The sequence below is a fragment of the Scyliorhinus torazame genome, chromosome 4 (genome assembly GCF_047496885.1).
Source record: "Scyliorhinus torazame isolate Kashiwa2021f chromosome 4, sScyTor2.1, whole genome shotgun sequence".
Lineage (NCBI taxonomy): Eukaryota > Metazoa > Chordata > Chondrichthyes > Carcharhiniformes > Scyliorhinidae > Scyliorhinus > Scyliorhinus torazame.
The window spans coordinates 13736187-13756690 of NC_092710.1; the positions used below are offsets into that span (position 1 = coordinate 13736187).

General features: G+C 51.8%; 1 protein-coding gene across 2 annotated transcripts in view; it reads right to left on the reverse strand.

Moving 5' to 3' along the window:
• The window catches only part of LOC140410123 (uncharacterized), a 69592-nt gene that overhangs the window by 9306 nt on the left and 39782 nt on the right, over window positions 1-20504 (reverse strand). For both annotated transcript variants that reach the window (XM_072498077.1, XM_072498076.1), the window contains one exon: window positions 5882-5995. In XM_072498077.1, coding sequence (XP_072354178.1) covers window positions 5882-5995 — 114 coding nt within the window. The remainder of the gene's footprint in view (window positions 1-5881; window positions 5996-20504) is intronic.

The window sequence follows — 20504 nt, forward strand, 5'->3', positions numbered from 1 at the left end:
GCAGAACTGACAAATTGAGGAATGGCCATGTGCCGATGTAACCTCATGACTGTATTTTCTTCTTTTTTGTTTCACTGTGTGCGGGTGTAGAGATTAAAGGAGCCAAGGTGGTATATATTTGGACAAGGGAAGGGACGGGACTTTCACTCGAAATGAGAGTTCTTTGGGGTGTAGGTGGATAGGCGGGGTTTGGGTGCTAAAAGGGGATCTTTGGGCTTTCCTGGGACCGGGCAAGTGGGAAAGGGACCCGGGCGGGGGCCTCCACGCTGGCCGGTGTGTGCCGGCCAGTGAACGGGAGTGAGGTGGGGGGAGGGGCTGCGGCCATCGGAGCCTGGCAGAACAGGGTCCGAGTGGTCTAGCCGGGGTGGAAAGTTGGGGGGGAAGGAACCGAGGGTAGGGGGTGGAGTTTTACAAGAGGCAGTGGACGGGAGGAGCTGGAGACCTGGGGTGGGGGGATGGGAGCTGTGGAAGATTAAGGGTGACTACGGGTAATCCCTGATTTCTTTTTGTCATTTGTTTATGTAAACATGCGGGTTGAGGTTTGGGGGTTGGTGGGTAGATGGGATTGTTGTTGTTATTATGGGGACTGACATATCTTGCTGATTATTGTTTATTGTTGATGGATGTAAATGTGGGAGAAAATGTGAAAATGGAGGAGAATAAAAAAAATAAAAAAGACCTCCTTCCCGACTTGGACATACCGTCATTCAGCGTCCGCCAGGGTTCTTGAGGCGAAAGCGACAGGGCGTTCTGTGCCCTCGCCCCATCTATGAGCCAACACCATACAGATGCCAGAGGGGCAGCCATTGCACGTTAGGATTAGCGACCGAGCTGGGTCAGAATGAGTGAGTTGTGTGATGCTTTTTCACCCCGGCGGATGCTTCATCCTGTAAGGCATCCCAACCCCATTTCTGACCCCTCTTCAGCAGCATGTGGAGTGGAGCCAATAAAATATCCAGGTTGGAGATGAACTATCCATAATACTTTACTCGGCCTGGAAATGACCAGAGATCAGTGGTATTCTCCGAAGGTGGGGCCCCTTTTATGGCCCAAATTTTGTCTTCCACAGGGTGTAGACCATCCCTTTTCACCCTGCACCCCACGTAAGTCACCACTTTTGCTCAGCACACACGTCTGCTCCTCTTCAGCTGGGTGCCCACTTGGGAGAATTGCCCGAAAACTTCCTGTAGGTTGCCCATGTGCTCTTTGTCAGTGGCTATCGGTGGAGCATGTCATCTAGATAGATGGCCTCCTTCGGCAGACCCTGGAGGATACTTTCCATTAGTCGTTAGAAAATCATCAGGGCATATGAGATCCCAAACGGGAGGCGGGTGGAGTCAAATAACCCTTTATGGGTGTTTATAGTCACAAATTTCTGAGACATTGGATCTAGCTCCATGTGTTAATAGGCATGACTCATGTCAAGTTCCGTAAAGGAAGATCCTCCAGCCAGTCTTGCGTACAAATCTTCCACTCTGGGCATTGGGTACCAGTCCAGGACTGAAGTTCTGTTTACCATGAGCTTGTATTTCCCGCAGAGTTGGACAGATTTGTGTGGTTTCATTACGGGCACCACGGGTGCAGCCCACTCCGCAAACTGTATAGGGCATATGATCCCCAGATCCTTCAGGCACTGATGTTCTGTGTAAACCTTGGTGAACAATGAGTAGGAAACAGACTTCGCCCAAAAGTATCTGGATTGAGCATCAGGATCCATGTAGATACACAACTTGGCCTCTTTTATCCTGCCCAGGCCCTCCTGGAACACTTCAGGGTATTTTCCCAGGACGTCATACAAATTCCCGGTGGCCATCCGGAAAACCTGTTGCCAGTCAAACCGGAGGACTCGCAACCAGTCACACCCCAGCAGGTTGGGTCCCTGTTATAACCTGCCTGCTTACCACTGGCTGGGGACTAATGGCAATCCCACAATCTTTAGGGAGTATGAGCTTCCCCAATGAGGGGGGCGGAGAAATCATTAGCAGAGTCCCTGCATAAATAGAGCTGGCTAGTATGGAACCAGCTGGAGAGGGGTGAGCAGCAAGAGAGTACTGCTGCTGTATATAAATATGTAATTGTAAATAAATATTATTTATTTCTATTCTACAAACTCATGCTGGATTCTTCGTGGCCCTTACAAAAGTCCCGGTCCCCGTACCACAACCAAGGGAAGCCAGACCGTGTGTTATCGGAGTCATGGTGGTTCCCACGATGCTCAGTGGCTCGCCGGTATAGATCACCAACCTTGTTTTGGTGTCGCACAACATCAGCAGCATGATCGCTGTGCGAAGCTGGCGAAACATCTGATAGTCCATAATGAGGATGGCAGCTGCAGTGTCCATTTCCATCACTTGAGGCTAACTATCCACTTGTAATGTGACCCGGATCGACACGACCTTCAGGTGTGATGCAGTCTAACTGCATCAGACAGTCCTCCTCATCTGTGGGGGCCATGTGCAAGGCCCTGGCTTGCGGCAATCTTGTTGGCTCCCTTGGACGGCGTTCTCAGCGCTGAAGTTTGTGGCTCTGCCCATCAAGCGTCCTCAGACTACACATCTGCCAATGAGGCCTGCTCCCCCCTTCGCTCTTGGGAATGTAACCCACAGGTCAGTGGTAGCTCCCGATTGTTTGGCTCGGCTGCAGAATTGCCTCTAGGTTTGCCCTTTGGGAGATCTGGCCTGTCTGGCATTGCCCCGCGTTGAAGTGGGAGTTTGAAATGGAGGGCGGGTCAAACTATGGACGCCATAGCCAATGGACCCTTGCAGCTCCCGCACCCCTTTCTCTGCATCCTCATGGGACAGTGACGGCTCGATGGCCCACTTTAAGTCTGAGGTGGACTCTGCCAACAGTTTCCTTTGTGCGGCCATGTTGTGTATCCTACAAACCAACCTAACCCTCAACATTTCGAAAAAGGACGGCCCGAACTCTCAATGCTCTGCCAGTCGCCTAAGGCGAGTCAAAAAGTCAGTGACCCATTCACCCAGAGCTCACATTGCCGTTTTGAACCTATACCATTGCATGATAACAGAAGGTTTGGGATCACTCGCGCAACCAGCTTGATAAACGATTTGGAGTCTGGTGCAGCTGGGGAAGTGAAACCCTTTATAATTTCAAAAGTCGAGGCCCCGCAGGAGCATCACAGCCTGACAGTCTTCCCCCAAAGTACCACTAGCTTGGAAGAATACCGCATACGTTCAGCATACTGGTTCCAATCTTCCAGACCTGCGTCAAAGGCTTGAAACGTATCAAATAGCGGCATCTTTAACTTTACGTCTACACGTTTATGATGATAATCGTCCGGGGCGGCTGGGCATTTCGACAAACGAGTCCAGAGTCTCCTTTGTCCTCGTCGCCAGTTGATTGACCGACAAAGCCAACAGTAGTAAAAAATACATAGAAAATAGAAGCAGTAGGCCATTCGGCCCTTTGAGCCTGCTCCATTTATTATGATCATGGCTGATCATCAAATTCAATACCCTGATCTCGCCTTCCACCCCCATATCCCTCGATTTCTTTAGCCCATGAGCGATATCTAATTTCCACTTGAAATTACACAATGTTGGGGCCTCAACTACTTTCTGTGGTGGTGAATTCCACAGATTCACCACTCTCTGGGTGAAGAAATTTCTCCTCACCTCAGTCCTAAAAGGTGTACCCCTTATCCTCAAACTATTACCCCTAGTTCTGGACTCCCCCACCAACAAGAACATTCTTTATGAATCTACTCTGTCTAATCCTGTTAGAATTTTATAAGTTTCTATGAGATCCCCGTTCATTTTTCTAAACTCCAATGAATATAATCCTAACCGACTTAGTCACTCCTCATATGAAACGCCCACCAGCCCAGCTGGTACAGCCTCGATGGGCCGAATGGCCTCCTTCTGCATTGTAAATTCTGTGATTCTATGGATTAGCCTGGTAAACCTTCACTGCACCCCCTCCACAGCAAGAACATCCTTCCTCACATAAGGTCATCAGAACCACACACAATACTCCAGGTGTGGCCTCACCAATGCCTGACACAATTGCAGTAAAACATCTCTATTTCTATACTCAAATCCTCTCATACCATTTGCCTTCTTTACTGCCTGCTGTACCTGCATGCTTACTTTCAGCGACTGATACACGAGGACACCAAGGACTCAAGAGTATCCACCTCTCTCAATCTACACCCATTCAAATAATAATCTGCTGTCCTATTTTTGATAACGAAGTGGATAACCTCACATTAATCCACATTATATTGCGTCTGCGATGCGTGTGTCCACTCACTCAGCCTGTCAAAATCCCGCTGAAGCATCTCTGCATCTTCCTCACAGCTCACCCTCCCACCCAACTTTGTATCATCCTCAAATTTGGAGATAATATATTTAGTTCCCTCGTCCAAATCATTAATATAGCATATGCACTGAGAATTGATTTTAAACTATGTACAATACTCTGCTCACGGCAGTAACTCGCCACAATCATGGTCCCCATTGGGACAACTAACAACTCTGGGTCCTGCGTGGGCCGTATTTTATGTTTAGGCCCAATTAACCCAGTTGGGTGTCCTCCACACCCTATCTTGGAGGCGCGTACTCCACGAGTCCCATGGGTCGATCGTGGAGGTTACGACAATCAGGTGCAATTATATTACCTCTCAACCTGTGTCATCAAGACTTCTTGCAGGAAGAACAGCAATGTAGCATGCTGCTGCCCCATCCCCTCATTCACAATGTGCAGTCCCATCCCCTCATTGTCAATATCTGCAGTCCCCTCCCCCATTGTCAATATCTGCAGTCCCATCCCCTCATTGTTAATATCTGCAGTCCCATCCCCTCATTGTTAATATCTGCAGTCCCATCCCCTCATTGTCAATATCTGCAGTCCCATCCCTCCATTGTCAATATCTGCAGTCCCACCCCCTCATTGTCAATACCTGCAGTCCCATCCCCTCATTGTCAATATCTGCAGTCCCCTCCCCCATTGTCAATATCTGCAGTCCCATCCCCTCATTGTCAATATCTGCAGTCCCATCCCCTCATTGTCAATATCTGCAGTCTCATCCCCTCAGTCAATATCTGCAGTTCCCTCCCCCCCATTGTCAATATCTGCAGCCCTATCCCCTCATTGTCAATATCTGCAGTCCCATCCCCCCATTGTCAATATCTGCAGTCCCCTCTCCCCATTGTCAATATCTGCAGCCCCACCCCCCCATTGTCAATATCTGCAGTCCCATCCCCCCATTGTCAATATCTGCAGTCCCATCCCCTCATTGTCAATATCTGCAGTCCCATCCCCTCATAGTCAATATCTGCAGTTCCCTCCCCCCCATTGTCAATATCTGCAGTCCCATCTCCTCATTGTCAATATCTGCAGTCCCCTCCCCCCATTGTCAATATCTGCAGTCCCATCTCCTCATTGTCAATATCTGCAGTCCCCTCCCCCCATTATCAATATCTGCAGTCCCCTCCCCCCAATGTCAATATCTGCAGTCCCCTCTCCCCATTGTCAATATCTGCATTCCCATCCCCCCATTGTCAATGTCTGCAGTCCCATAATTTCATTTCCAATATCTGCTCTCAAAATCGGGACCAAATTAATGGAGTTAATGGAGTGTTTCAAAGAAGGAAAGGCAGGTAATGAGGGGAAGAGATTTAGGGAGGTATTCCAAAGTAAAGGACCCAGGGATTTAGGGAGGTGTTCCAAAGTAGCGGGAGGCAATCACCAATAGTCGATATTAACATGGCTGCAAAAGAGGACAGAGATCTGAAGGGTTCGAGCACTTCTAAAATGATTTGCGTCGCTCAGTTTTTAACGTGAATAAATAAGGCAGAATTGATTCTGTCTGTAAGAGTCACAATATAATTCTGCACTGTCGAGATTCAATAATACTCACAGAAAAATATACCAGTTCAGGAACTGGAGTAAAAAGCAGCGAGATGGAATATATTATGATGCCAATGGCTGTTGCCGCAGTGCTGATGCTGTTCGTGAGTAGTCCTGCCTTCATCTAAGTACAAGACAGAACACACAATGCTTCAAATAGTGTAAAGGGTCGAGGATATGAATTTCACAATCATTGACAACTTATTACAACTTTTCTGGAAGTGGCAAGAGGGATTTATTAATGACTTATGGGAAAGGCAACAGGGACGAAGAGAGAACTTGTATTCACACTGGACTAGAGAATTCTCCCTTTCAATTTTATCCCTGTTTCTCAGATTCCATGCTTCAAAATATTGCGCAATGCTATTTGGTCTGCTATTTGAACAGAACTAATCACCCATATATATTAAAAGATACAATCATCGAATTATATCACATGGAAGGAGGCCATTTGGCCCATTGTGGAAGCACTAACTGTTATGGTGCGTAGTTATGGTGTAACACTTTTAGCAATTAGGGCGGGATTCTCCGACCCCCCCATCGGCCGCTGTAACAGTCCGCGATGGCTGATGCGGAGATGAGCCCCCCTGCGCATGCGCTGGGATGACGCCAGCACACTCTGGCGCTCCCGCGCATGCGCCAACTCACGCCAGCCTGCGGAGGCCCTTCCGCTTCGGCCGCCGCAAACCACTCCAGCGCCGGCATAGCCCCGAAGGTGCGGAGGATTCCGCACCTTCGGGGCTGCCTGACACTGGAGTGGTTCACGCCACTCCTTCGCGTCGGAGTTAATCGCCCTGCCGGTTCGCGGAGAATCCAGCCCAAACAGTTTTGAACAATTGATAAGAATGAGAGGCGACCTTATTGAGACATAGACGATTCTCAGGGGGGTTGATTGTGTCGATGGTGAGAGGATGTTTCCCCATGTGGGAGAGTCTAGGAGCAGAGAACAGAATCTCAGAGTGAGGGGAGATTCTGAGAGGATGTTTCCCCATGTGGGAGAGCCTGTGAGCAGAGGGCAGAATCTCAGAGTGAGGGGAGATTCTGAGAGGATGTTTCCCCGTGTGGGAGAGTCTGGGACCAGAGGACAGAATCTCAGAGTGAGGGGAGATTCTGAGAGGATGTTTCCCCGTGTGGGAGAGTCTGGGAGCAGAGGGCAGAATCTCAGAGTGAGGGGAGATTCTGAGAGGATGTTTCCCCGTGTGGGAGAGTCTGGGACCAGAGGACAGAATCTCAGAGTGAGGGGAGATTCTGAGAGGATGTTTCCCCGTGTGGGAGAGTCTGGGCCCAGAGGACAGAATCTCAGAGACAGGGGAGATTCTGAGAAGATGTTTCCCCGTGTGGGAGAGTCTGGGCCCAGAGGGCAGAATCTCAGAGTGAGGGGTGATTCTGAGAGGATGTTTCCCCGTGTGGGAGAGTCTGGGAGCAGAGGACAGCATCTCAGAGTGAGGGAAGATTCTGAGAGGATGTTTCCCCGTGTGGGAGAGTCTGGGAGCAGAGGACAAAATCTCAGAGTGAGGGGAGATTGTGAGAGGATGTTTCCCCGTGTGGGAGAGTCTGGGACCAGAGGACAGAATCTCAGAGTGAGGGGAGATTCTGAGAGGATGTTTCCCCGTGTGGGAGAGTCTGGGTCCAGAGGACAGAATCTCAGAGTGAGGGGAGATTCTGAGAGGATGTTTCTCCGTGTGGGAGAGTCTGGGCCCAGAGGACAGAATCTCAGAGTGAGGGGAGATTCTGAGAGGATGTTTCCCCGTGTGGGAGAGTCTGGGACCAGAGGACAGAATCTCAGAGTGAGGGGAGATTCTGAGAGGATGTTTCCCCGTGTGGGAGAGTCTGGGAGCGGAGGACAGAATCTCAGAGTGAGGGGAGATTCTGAGAGGTTGTTTCCCCGTGTGGGAGAGTCTGGGCCCAGAGGACAGAATCTCAGAGTGAGGGGAGATTCTGAGAGGATGTTTCCCCGTGTGGGAGAGTCTGGGAGTAGAGGACAGAATCTCAGAGTGAGGGGAGATTCTGAGAGGATGTTTCCCCGTGTGGGAGAGTCTGGGCCCAGAGGACAGAATCTCAGAGTGAGGGGAGATTCTGAGAGGATGTTTCCCCGTGTGGGAGAGTCTGGGAGCAGAGGGCAGAATCTCAGAGTGAGGGGAGATTCTGAGAGGATGTTTCCCCGTGTGGGAGAGTCTGGGTCCAGAGGACAGAATCTCAGAGTGAGGGGAGATTCTGAGAGGTTGTTTCCCCGTGTGGGAGAGTCTGGGCCCAGAGGACAGAATCTCAGAGACAGGGGAGATTCTGAGAAGATGTTTCCCCGTGTGGGAGAGTCTGGGCCCAGAGGGCAGAATCTCAGAGTGAGGGGTGATTCTGAGAGGATGTTTCCCCGTGTGGGAGAGTCTGGGAGCAGAGGACAGCATCTCAGAGTGAGGGAAGATTCTGAGAGGATGTTTCCCCGTGTGGGAGAGTCGGGGAGCAGAGGACAGAATCTCTGTAGCGCACAAAGGTACACAGCCTTCGAGGCAGACGGGTGATTATACCATTTCCTACGGGTCCCTTTTGGCGTCACAAACGGGGTCTCGGTCTTCCAACAGGAGATGGACCGAATGGTTGGATGGATGGATGGTAAAGCCTCATCGACTTCACTCTATTCGTCTCACGGAGTCTTTGTGCGCTACAATTTATTAAGCGTGTCTGTTCCCCCGCAGCTCGATAGTGAACTGGCCTGCGGGGGAAGACTCCGGCTTCTTATACTCCGCCTTCAGGGCGGAGCTAGAGGTCAACGGCCAACCAGGACCCGGGATCTGTCAGCCAATGACATTAGGGCTTCCAGTCCCACATGACCCCCAATACATACTACCACAATCTCAGAGTGAGGGAAGATTCTGAGAGGATGTTTCTCCGTGTGGGAGAGTCTGGGCCCAGAGGGCAGTATCTCAGAGTGAGGGGAGATTCTGAGAGGATGTTTCCCCGTGTGGGAGAGTCTGTGAGCAGAGGGCAGAATCTCAGAGTGAGGGGAGATTCTGAGAGGATGTTTCTCCGTGTGGGAGAGTCTGGGCCCAGAGGACAGAATCTCAGAGTGAGGGGAGATTCTGAGAGGATGTTTCCCCGTGTGGGAGAGTCTGGGAGCAGAGGACAGAATCTCAGAGTGAGGGGAGATTCTGAGAGGATGTTTCCCCGTGTGGGAGAGTCTGGGAGCAGAGGACAGAATCTCAGAGTGAGGGGAGATTCTGAGAGGATGTTTCCCCGTGTGGGAGAGTCTGGGAGCAGAGGACAGAATCTCAGAGTGAGGGGAGATTCTGAGAGGATGTTTCCCCATGTGGGAGAGTCTGTGAGCAGAGGGCAGAATCTCAGAGTGAGGGGAGATTCTGAGAGGATGTTTCCCCGTGTGGGAGAGTAGGGGAGCAGAGGGCAGAATCTCAGAGTGAGGGGAGATTCTGAGAGGATGTTTCCCCGTGTGGGAGAGTCTGGGCCCAGAGGACAGAATCTCAGAGTGAGGGGAGATTCTGAGAGGATGTTTCCCCGTGTGGGAGAGTCTGGGAGCAGAGGACAGAATCTCAGAGTGAGGGGAGATTCTGAGAGGATGTTTCCCCGTGTGGGAGAGTCGGGGAGCAGAGGGCAGAATCTCAGAGTGAGGGGAGATTCTGAGAGGATGTTTCCCCGTGTGGGAGAGTCTGGGAGTAGAGGACAGAATCTCAGAGTGAGGGGAGATTCTGAGAGGATGTTTCCCCGTGTGGGAGAGTCTGGGCCCAGAGGACAGAATCTCAGAGTGAGGGGAGATTCTGAGAGGATGTTTCCCCGTGTGGGAGAGTCTGGGAGCAGAGGGCAGAATCTCAGAGTGAGGGGAGATTCTGAGAGGATGTTTCCCCGTGTGGGAGAGTCTGGGTCCAGAGGACAGAATCTCAGAGTGAGGGGAGATTCTGAGAGGTTGTTTCCCCGTGTGGGAGAGTCTGGGCCCAGAGGACAGAATCTCAGAGACAGGGGAGATTCTGAGAAGATGTTTCCCCGTGTGGGAGAGTCTGGGCCCAGAGGGCAGAATCTCAGAGTGAGGGGTGATTCTGAGAGGATGTTTCCCCGTGTGGGAGAGTCTGGGAGCAGAGGACAGCATCTCAGAGTGAGGGAAGATTCTGAGAGGATGTTTCCCCGTGTGGGAGAGTCGGGGAGCAGAGGACAGAATCTCTGTAGCGCACAAAGGTACACAGCCTTCGAGGCAGACGGGTGATTATACCATTTCCTACGGGTCCCTTTTGGCGTCACAAACGGGGTCTCGGTCTTCCAACAGGAGATGGACCGAATGGTTGGATGGATGGATGGTAAAGCCTCATCGACTTCACTCTATTCGTCTCACGGAGTCTTTGTGCGCTACAATTTATTAAGCGTGTCTGTTCCCCCGCAGCTCGATAGTGAACTGGCCTGCGGGGGAAGACTCCGGCTTCTTATACTCCGCCTTCAGGGCGGAGCTAGAGGTCAACGGCCAACCAGGACCCGGGATCTGTCAGCCAATGACATTAGGGCTTCCAGTCCCACATGACCCCCAATACATACTACCACAATCTCAGAGTGAGGGAAGATTCTGAGAGGATGTTTCTCCGTGTGGGAGAGTCTGGGCCCAGAGGGCAGTATCTCAGAGTGAGGGGAGATTCTGAGAGGATGTTTCCCCGTGTGGGAGAGTCTGTGAGCAGAGGGCAGAATCTCAGAGTGAGGGGAGATTCTGAGAGGATGTTTCTCCGTGTGGGAGAGTCTGGGCCCAGAGGACAGAATCTCAGAGTGAGGGGAGATTCTGAGAGGATGTTTCCCCGTGTGGGAGAGTCTGGGAGCAGAGGACAGAATCTCAGAGTGAGGGGAGATTCTGAGAGGATGTTTCCCCGTGTGGGAGAGTCTGGGAGCAGAGGACAGAATCTCAGAGTGAGGGGAGATTCTGAGAGGATGTTTCCCCGTGTGGGAGAGTCTGGGAGCAGAGGACAGAATCTCAGAGTGAGGGGAGATTCTGAGAGGATGTTTCCCCATGTGGGAGAGTCTGTGAGCAGAGGGCAGAATCTCAGAGTGAGGGGAGATTCTGAGAGGATGTTTCCCCGTGTGGGAGAGTAGGGGAGCAGAGGGCAGAATCTCAGAGTGAGGGGAGATTCTGAGAGGATGTTTCCCCGTGTGGGAGAGTCTGGGCCCAGAGGACAGAATCTCAGAGTGAGGGGAGATTCTGAGAGGATGTTTCCCCGTGTGGGAGAGTCTGGGAGCAGAGGACAGAATCTCAGAGTGAGGGGAGATTCTGAGAGGATGTTTCCCCGTGTGGGAGAGTCGGGGAGCAGAGGGCAGAATCTCAGAGTGAGGGGAGATTCTGAGAGGATGTTTCCCCGTGTGGGAGAGTCTGGGAGCAGAGGACAAAATCTCAGAGTGAGGGGAGATTCTGAGAGGATGTTTCCCCGTGTGGGAGAGTCTGGGAGCAGAGGACAGAATCTCAGAGTGAGTGGAGATTCTGAGAGGATGTTTCCCCGTGTGGGAGAGTCTGGGAGCAAAGGACAGAATCTCAGAGTGAGGGGAGATTCTGAGAGGTTGTTTCCCCGTGTGGGAGAGTCTGGGCCCAGAGGGCAGAATCTCAGAGTGAGGGGAGATTCTGAGAGGATGTTTCCCCGTGTGGGAGAGCCGGGGAGCAGAGGGCAGAATCTCAGAGTGAGGGGAGATTCTGAGAGGATGTTTCCCTGTGTGGGAGAGTCTGGGAGCAGAGGGCAGAATCTCAGAGTGAGGGGAGATTCTGAGAGGATGTTTCCCCGTGTGGGAGAGTCTGGGCCCAGAGGACAGAATCTCAGAGTGAGGGGAGATTCTGAGAGGATGTTTCCCCGTGTGGGAGAGTCTGGGACCAGAGGACAGAATCTCAGAGTGAGGGGAGATTCTGAGAGGATGTTTCCCCGTGTGGGAGAGTCTGGGAGCAGAGGACAGAATCTCAGAGTGAGGGGAGATTCTGAGAGGATGTTTCCCCGTGTGGGAGAGTCTGGGAGCAGAGGACAGAATCTCAGAGTGAGGGGAGATTCTGAGAGGATGTTTCCCCGTGTGGGAGAGTCAGGGCCCAGAGGACAGAATCTCAGAGTGAGGGGAGATTCTGAGAGGATGTTTCCCCGTGTGGGAGAGTCTAGGAGCAGAGAACAGAATCTCAGAGTGAGGGGAGATTCTGAGAGGATGTTTCCCCATGTGGGAGAGTCTGTGAGCAGAGGGCAGAATCTCAGAGTGAGGGGAGATTCTGAGAGGATGTTTCCCCGTGTGGGAGAGTCTGGGACCAGAGGACAGAATCTCAGAGTGATGGGAGATTCTGAGAGGATGTTTCCCCGTGTGGGAGAGTCTGGGAGCAGAGGGCAGAATCTCAGAGTGAGGGGAGATTCTGAGAGGATGTTTCCCCGTGTGGGAGAGTCTGGGAGCAGAGGACAGAATCTCAGAGTGAGAGGAGATTCTGAGAGGATGTTTCCCCGTGTGGGAGAGTCTGGGTCCAGAGGACAGAATCTCAGAGTGAGGGGAGATTCTGAGAGGATGTTTCTCCGTGTGGGAGAGTCTGGGCCCAGAGGACAGAATCTCAGAGTGAGGGGGTGATTCTGAGAGGATGTTTCTCCGTGTGGGAGAGTCTGGGCCCAGAGGACAGAATCTCAGAGTGAGGGGGTGATTCTGAGAGGATGTTTCTCCGTGTGGGAGAGTCTGGGAGCAGAGGGGAGAATCTCAGAGTGAGGGGAGATTCTGAGAGGATGTTTCTCCGTGTGGGAGAGTCTGGGCCCAGAGGACAGAATCTCAGAGACAGGGGAGATTCTGAGAAGATGTTTCCCCGTGTGGGAGAGTCTGGGCCCAGAGGGCAGAATCTTAGAGTGAGGGGTGATTCTGAGAGGATGTTTCCCCGTGTGGGAGAGTCTGGGAGCAGAGGACAGCATCTCAGAGTGAGGGAAGATTCTGAGGGGATGTTTCCCCGTGTGGGAGAGTCGGGGAGCAGAGGACAGAATCTCTGTAGCGCACAAAGGTACACAGCCTTCGAGGCAGACGGGTGATTATACCATTTCCTACGGGTCCCTTTTGGCGTCACAAACGGGGTCTCGGTCTTCCAACAGGAGATGGACCGAATGGTTGGATGGATGGATGGTAAAGCCTCATCGACTTCACTCTATTCGTCTCACGGAGTCTTTGTGCGCTACAATTTATTAAGCGTGTCTGTTCCCCCGCAGCTCGATAGTGAACTGGCCTGCGGGGGAAGACTCCGGCTTCTTATACTCCGCCTTCAGGGCGGAGCTAGAGGTCAACGGCCAACCAGGACCCGGGATCTGTCAGCCAATGACATTAGGGCTTCCAGTCCCACATGACCCCCAATACATACTACCACAATCTCAGAGTGAGGGAAGATTCTGAGAGGATGTTTCTCCGTGTGGGAGAGTCTGGGCCCAGAGGACAGAATCTCAGAGTGAGGGGAGATTCTGAGAGGATGTTTCCCCGTGTGGGAGAGTCTGGGAGCAGAGGACAGAATCTCAGAGTGAGGGGAGATTCTGAGAGGATGTTTCCCCGTGTGGGAGAGTCTGGGAGCAGAGGACAGAATCTCAGAGTGAGGGGAGATTCTCAGAGGATGTTTCCCCGTGTGGGAGAGTCTGGGAGCAGAGGACAGAATCTCAGAGTGAGGGGAGATTCTGAGAGGATGTTTCCCCGTGTGGGAGAGTCTGGGAGCAGAGGACAAAATCTCAGAGTGAGGGGAGATTCTGAGAGGATGTTTCCCCGTGTGGGAGAGTCTGGGATCAGAGGGCAGAATCTCAGAGTGAGGGGAGATTCTGAGAGGATGTTTCCCCGTGTGGGAGAGTCTGGGATCAGAGGGCAGAATCTCAGAGTGAGGGGAGATTCTGAGAGGATGTTTCCCCGTGTGGGAGAGTCTGGGATCAGAGGGCAGAATCTCAGAGTGAGGGGAGATTCTGAGAGGATGTTTCCCCGTGTGGGAGAGTCTGGGAGCAGAGCACAGAATCTCAGAGTGAGGGGAGATTCTGAGAGGTTGTTTCCCCGTGTGGGAGAGTCTGGGCCCAGAGGGCAGAATCTCAGAGTGAGGGGAGATTCTGAGAGGATGTTTCCCCGTGTGGGAGAGCCGGGGAGCAGAGGGCAGAATCTCAGAGTGAGGGGAGATTCTGAGAGGATGTTTCCCTGTGTGGGAGAGTCTGGGAGCAGAGGGCAGAATCTCAGAGTGAGGGGAGATTCTGAGAGGATGTTTCCCCGTGTGGGAGAGTCTGGGCCCAGAGGACAGAATCTCAGAGTGAGGGGAGATTCTGAGAGGATGTTTCCCCGTGTGGGAGAGTCTGGGACCAGAGGACAGAATCTCAGAGTGAGGGGAGATTCTGAGAGGATGTTTCCCCGTGTGGGAGAGTCTGGGAGCAGAGGACAGAATCTCAGAGTGAGGGGAGATTCTGAGAGGATGTTTCCCCGTGTGGGAGAGTCGGGGAGCAGAGGGCAGAATCTCAGAGTGAGGGGAGATTCTGAGAGGATGTTTCCCCGTGTGGGAGAGTCTGGGAGCAGAGGACAAAATCTCAGAGTGAGGGAAGATTCTGAGAGGATGTTTCCCCGTGTGGGAGAGTCTGGGAGCAGAGGACAGAATCTCAGAGTGAGTGGAGATTCTGAGAGGATGTTTCCCCGTGTAGGAGAGTCTGGGAGCAGAGGACAGAATCTCAGAGTGAGAGGAGATTCTGAGAGGTTTTTTCCCCGTGTGGGAGAGTCTGGGCCCAGAGGGCAGAATCTCAGAGTGAGTGGAGATTCTGAGAGGATGTTTCCCCGTGTGGGAGAGCCGGGGAGCAGAGGGCAGAATCTCAGAGTGAGGGGAGATTCTGAGAGGATGTTTGCCCGTGTGGGAGAGTCTGGGAGCAGAGGACAGAATCTCAGAGTGAGGGGAGATTCTGAGAGGATGTTTCCCCGTGTGGGAGAGTCTGGGACCAGAGGACAGAATCTCAGAGTGAGGGGAGATTCTGAGAGGATGTTTCCCCGTGTGGGAGAGTCTGTGAGCAGAGGACAGAATCTCAGAGTGAGGGGAGATTCTGAGGATGTTTCCCCGTGTGGGAGAGTCTGGGAGCAGAGGGCAGAATCTCAGAGTGAGGGGAGATTCTGAGAGGATGTTTCCCCGTGTGGGAGAGCCGGGGAGCAGAGGGCAGAATCTCAGAGTGAGGGGAGATTCTGAGAGGATGTTTCCCTGTGTGGGAGAGTCTGGGAGCAGAGGGCAGAATCTCAGAGTGAGGGGAGATTCTGAGAGGATGTTTCCCCGTGTGGGAGAGTCTGGGCCCAGAGGACAGAATCTCAGAGTGAGGGGAGATTCTGAGAGGATGTTTCCCCGTGTGGGAGAGTCTGGGACCAGAGGACAGAATCTCAGAGTGAGGGGAGATTCTGAGAGGATGTTTCCCCGTGTGGGAGAGTCTGGGAGCAGAGGACAGAATCTCAGAGTGAGGGGAGATTCTGAGAGGATGTTTCCCCGTGTGGGAGAGTCGGGGAGCAGAGGGCAGAATCTCAGAGTGAGGGGAGATTCTGAGAGGATGTTTCCCCGTGTGGGAGAGTCTGGGAGCAGAGGACAAAATCTCAGAGTGAGGGAAGATTCTGAGAGGATGTTTCCCCGTGTGGGAGAGTCTGGGAGCAGAGGACAGAATCTCAGAGTGAGTGGAGATTCTGAGAGGATGTTTCCCCGTGTAGGAGAGTCTGGGAGCAGAGGACAGAATCTCAGAGTGAGAGGAGATTCTGAGAGGTTTTTTCCCCGTGTGGGAGAGTCTGGGCCCAGAGGGCAGAATCTCAGAGTGAGTGGAGATTCTGAGAGGATGTTTCCCCGTGTGGGAGAGCCGGGGAGCAGAGGGCAGAATCTCAGAGTGAGGGGAGATTCTGAGAGGATGTTTGCCCGTGTGGGAGAGTCTGGGAGCAGAGGACAGAATCTCAGAGTGAGGGGAGATTCTGAGAGGATGTTTCCCCGTGTGGGAGAGTCTGGGACCAGAGGACAGAATCTCAGAGTGAGGGGAGATTCTGAGAGGATGTTTCCCCGTGTGGGAGAGTCTGTGAGCAGAGGACAGAATCTCAGAGTGAGGGGAGATTCTGAGGATGTTTCCCCGTGTGGGAGAGTCTGGGAGCAGAGGGCAGAATCTCAGAGTGAGGGGAGATTCTGAGAGGATGTTTCCCCGTGTGGGAGAGTCTGGGAGCAGAGGACAAAATCTCAGAGTGAGGGGAGATTGTGAGAGGATGTTTTCCCGTGCTGGAGAGTCTGGGAGCAGAGGACAGAATCTCAGAGTGAGGGGAGATTCTGAGGATGTTTCCCCATGTGGGAGAGTCTGGGAGCAGAGGGCAGAATCTCAGAGTGAGGGGAGATTCTGAGAGGATGTTTCCCCGTGTGGGAGAGTCTGGGAGCAGAGGACAAAATCTCACAGTGAGGGGAGATTCTGAGAGGATGTTTCCCCGTGTGGGAGAGTCTGGGAGCAGAGGACAGAATCTCAGAGTGAGTGGAGATTCTGAGAGGATGTTTCCCCGTGTGGGAGAGTCTGGGAGCAGAGGACAGAATCTCAGAGTGAGGGGAGATTCTGAGAGGTTGTTTCCCCGTGTGGGAGAGTCTGGGCCCAGAGGGCAGAATCTCAGAGTGAGGGGAGATTCTGAGAGGATGTTTCCCCGTGTGGGAGAGTCTGGGAGCAGAGGACAGAATCTCAGAGTGAGGGGAGATTCTGAGAGGTTGTTTCCCCGTGTGGGAGAGTCTGGGCCCAGAGGGCAGAATCTCAGAGTGAGGGGAGATTCTGAGAGGATGTTTCCCCGTGTGGGAGAGCCGGGGAGCAGAGGGCAGAATCTCAGAGTGAGGGGAGATTCTGAGAGGATGTTTCCCCGTGTGGGAGAGTCTGGGAGCAGAGGGCAGAATCTCAGAGTGAGGGTAGATTCTGAGAGGATGTTTCCCCGTGTGGGAGAGTCTGTGAACAGAGGACAGAATCTCAGAGTGAGGGGAGATTCTGAGAAGATGTTTCCCCGTGTGGGAGAGTCTGGGAGCAGAGGACAGAATCTCAGAGTGAGTGGAGATTCTGAGAGGATGTTTCCCCGTGTGGGAGAGTCTGGGAGCAGAGGACAGAATCTCAGAGTGAGGGGAGATTCTGAGAGGTTGTTTCCCCGTGTGGGAGAGTCTGGGCCCAGAGGACAGAATCTCAGAGTGAGGGGAGATTCTGAGAGGATGTTTCCCCGTGTTGGAGAGTCTGGGCCCAGAGGGCAGAATCTCAGAGTGAGGGGAGATTCTGAGAGGATGTTTCCCCGTGTGGGAGAGTCTGGGACCAGAGGACAGAATCTCAGAGTGAGGGGAGATTCTGAGAGGATGTTTCCCCGTGTTGGAGAGTCTGGGCCCAGAGGGCAGAATCTCAGAGTGAGGGGAGATTCTGAGAGGATGTTTCCCCGTGTGGGAGAGTCTGGGACCAGAGGACAGAATCTCAGAGTGAGGGGAGATTCTGAGAGGATGTTTCTCTGTGTGGTAGAGTCTAGGACCAGAGGACAGTATCTCAGAGTGAGGGGGTCGCCCATTTCACACAGAGATGAGGAGGAATTTCTTCTCTCAGAGGGGAGTGAGTGTGGAACTCTTCACCGCAGAGAGTTGTAGAGGCTGGGCCGTTAAGTATGTGCAAGGCTGAGAGCGAGACAGATTGTTAATCAGTGAGGGGGTCGAGGGTCACGGGGATAAGGTGGGAAAGTGGAGTTGAGGATTATCACATCAGATCAGTCACAATCTCTTTGACATCTCAGACATATACATTTAAAATTCAATGACTGTTCCAAAAGATTAAACACAGACACTAACTGCTAAACCACGGTAACCCTTATGAACACTAGGAGACATCGGATAACTGTCATGGAATTACAACTTACTCAATTTGGAAAGGTAACCTGGCATTTTGTGCAAATCACAGATTAACAGCAGCCTTATCTTTCTCGCAAAAGCACTGAAAATGGCAGAGCCACAGAAAAAGGCTTCAACCCAGGGGAGGGCCGAAGGCCTGAATGGCTCCCCCACCAGTATGTTTTTAAGCAGGGTGGGGGAGGCAAATGTGGGATAGGAGGAATAGAATTCCCTCTGGGTTCCCACCCACCCTGACTTTGCAGCCATTTTACATTGAGGCAAGCAAGGCTTTGGACAGGGCAGCTGCCCTTCAGTGGCCATTTCCCACCCCGGCCTCAACTTTTAGGCTGGCAGGAGGGTTTTCCTGGATGTTGAGGCAGCTTGAAAATGATCAAGCTTAGACCTTGGGTAGGCAGGTAGGGCTGGGGTGCCGCGATCAGATTTCCACTTCTCACTTAGGACCCTTACATGATCCCTGGACATCACTCAACCCGATTTGACCATCTTCCAGCCAACTGATATTCATTCGAGTGTGAAATGGCTGCGGGGCAGGCAGAGTCGGTGGACATGGAAAGGCCGCCATCTGAGATATCCTGGTCAAAGGCATCTGAAGACGGCTACGGCTACTGGACTGGTGTAAGGTAGCCTGGCAGCTAAAAGTACCACGCCTGCAGAACAGGACCTTCCCTCCCACATGAAAACCCCGATTCCACCTACTATCCTCACGTTGAACATCTGGCAATTCAACAGTTGAAGCCATCACAGCTGCAGAAAGATGTTCAGGGCGGCATGGTGACACAGTGGTTAGCATTATTGCTTCACAGCGCCAGCGACCTGGGTTTGATTCCCGGCTTGGGTCACTGTCTGTGCGGAGTTCCCTCCCTGACAAACCTGTTCGAGTTCTTTGAAGAGATAACAAATAGGTTCGACCAAGGAGAGCCAATGGATGTTATCTATCTTGACTTCCAAAAGGCCTTTGATAAGGTGCCTCATGGGAGACTGCTGAGTAAAATAAGGGCCCATGGTATTCGAGGCAAGGTACCAACATGGATTGACGATTGGCTCTCAGGCAGAAGGCAGAGAGTTGGGATAAAAGGTTCTTTTTCGGAATGGAGACCGGTGACGAGTGGTGTCCCGCAAGGTTCAGTGTTGGGGCCACAGCTGTTCTCTTTATATATTAACGATCTAGCTAACGGGAATGGGGGCATTCTGGCTAAGTTTGCCGATGATACAAAGATAGGTGGAGGGGCAGGTAGTATGGAGGAGGTGGGGAGTCTTCAGAAAGATTTAGACAGTTTAGGAGAGTGGTCCAAGAAATGGCTGATGAAATTCAACGGGGGCAAGTGCGAGGTCTTGCACTTTGGAAAAAAGAATAGAGGCATGGACTATTTTCTAAACAGTGACAAAATTCATAATGCTGAAGTGCAAGGGACTTGGGAGTCCTAGTCCCGGAATTCTCTAAAGGTAAACTTGCAGGTTGAGTCCGTAATTAAGCAAATGCAATGTTGTCATTCATCTCAAGAGGCTTGGAATATAAAAGCAGGGATGTACTTCTGAAGCTTTATAAAGCATTAGTTAGGCCCCATTTAGAATACGGTGAGCAATTTTGGGCCCCACACCTCAGGAAGGACATACTGGCACTGGAGCGGGTCCAGCGGAGATTCACACGGACGATCCCAGGAATGGTAGGCCTAACATACGATGAACGTCTGAGGATCCTGGGATTATATTCATTGGCGTTTAGGAGGTTGAGGGGAGATCTCATAGAAACTTACAAGATAATGAATGGCTTAGATAGGGTGGACGTAGGGAAGTTGTTTCCATTAGCAGGGGAGACTAGATCCCGGGGGCACAGCCTTAGAATAAAAGGGAGTCACTTTAGAACAGAGATGAGGAGAAATTTCTTCAGCCAGAGAGTGGTGGGTCTGTGGAATTCATTGCCACAGAGGGCGGTGGAGGCCGGGACATTGAGTGTCTTTAAGACAGAAGTTGATAAATTCTTGATTTCTCGAGGAATTAAGGGCTATGGAGAGAGAGCGGGTAAATGGAGTTGAAATCAGTCATGATTGAATGGTGCAGTGGACTCGATGGGCCGAATGGCCTTACTTCCGCTCCTATGTCTTATGGTCTTATCTGCGTGGGTTTCCTCCGGGCGCTCGGGTTTCCTCCCAGTCCAAAGGTGCGTGGGTTAGGTGGAGTGGTCACGCTAAATTGCCTTGTAGTACCCAAAAAGTTAGGTGGGGTTGCTGGGTTAAGGGGATCGGGTGGAAGTGTGGGCTTAGGCAGGCTGCTCTTTTGGGGGCCGGTGTAGACTTGATGGGCCAAATGGCCTCCGTCTGCACTGTAAATTCTATGATCTATGAACCTCAAGATCTTCACTCCATACAATGCAACACCTTGACTTCAAGGTATAACAGGCCTGTGCTAAATATGGGCTAATCTTGATTTATTTTTGATATGTATCATTTTCTCTTCATTTTGAACTAATCTCTGCATGTGTTAGCAACTTTATTCTGTAACTTCAGTAACTTCCAGAAGACTACAGTGAAGTAAACAAACCTTTTCTTTTTTAAGTAATTGCTGCACGGTTATTTCAAATGGAATTTCTCACTCCAAGTAACTTACACATTGTTCATGGGCAAATTTGGGGAAACACCTTTGAAGTGTCCCTGATATAGTTCTTTCGTAGAGTTACTTCATAGAATCATAGAATTTACAGTGCTGCAGGAGGCCATTCGGCCCATCGAGTCTGCACCTTGTGCTTTTGTTCACAGTCCTCTAAATGTTTGCTTTTCAAGTAAAGTTGTCCTTTTAATAGTTCCTGCTGAATCTA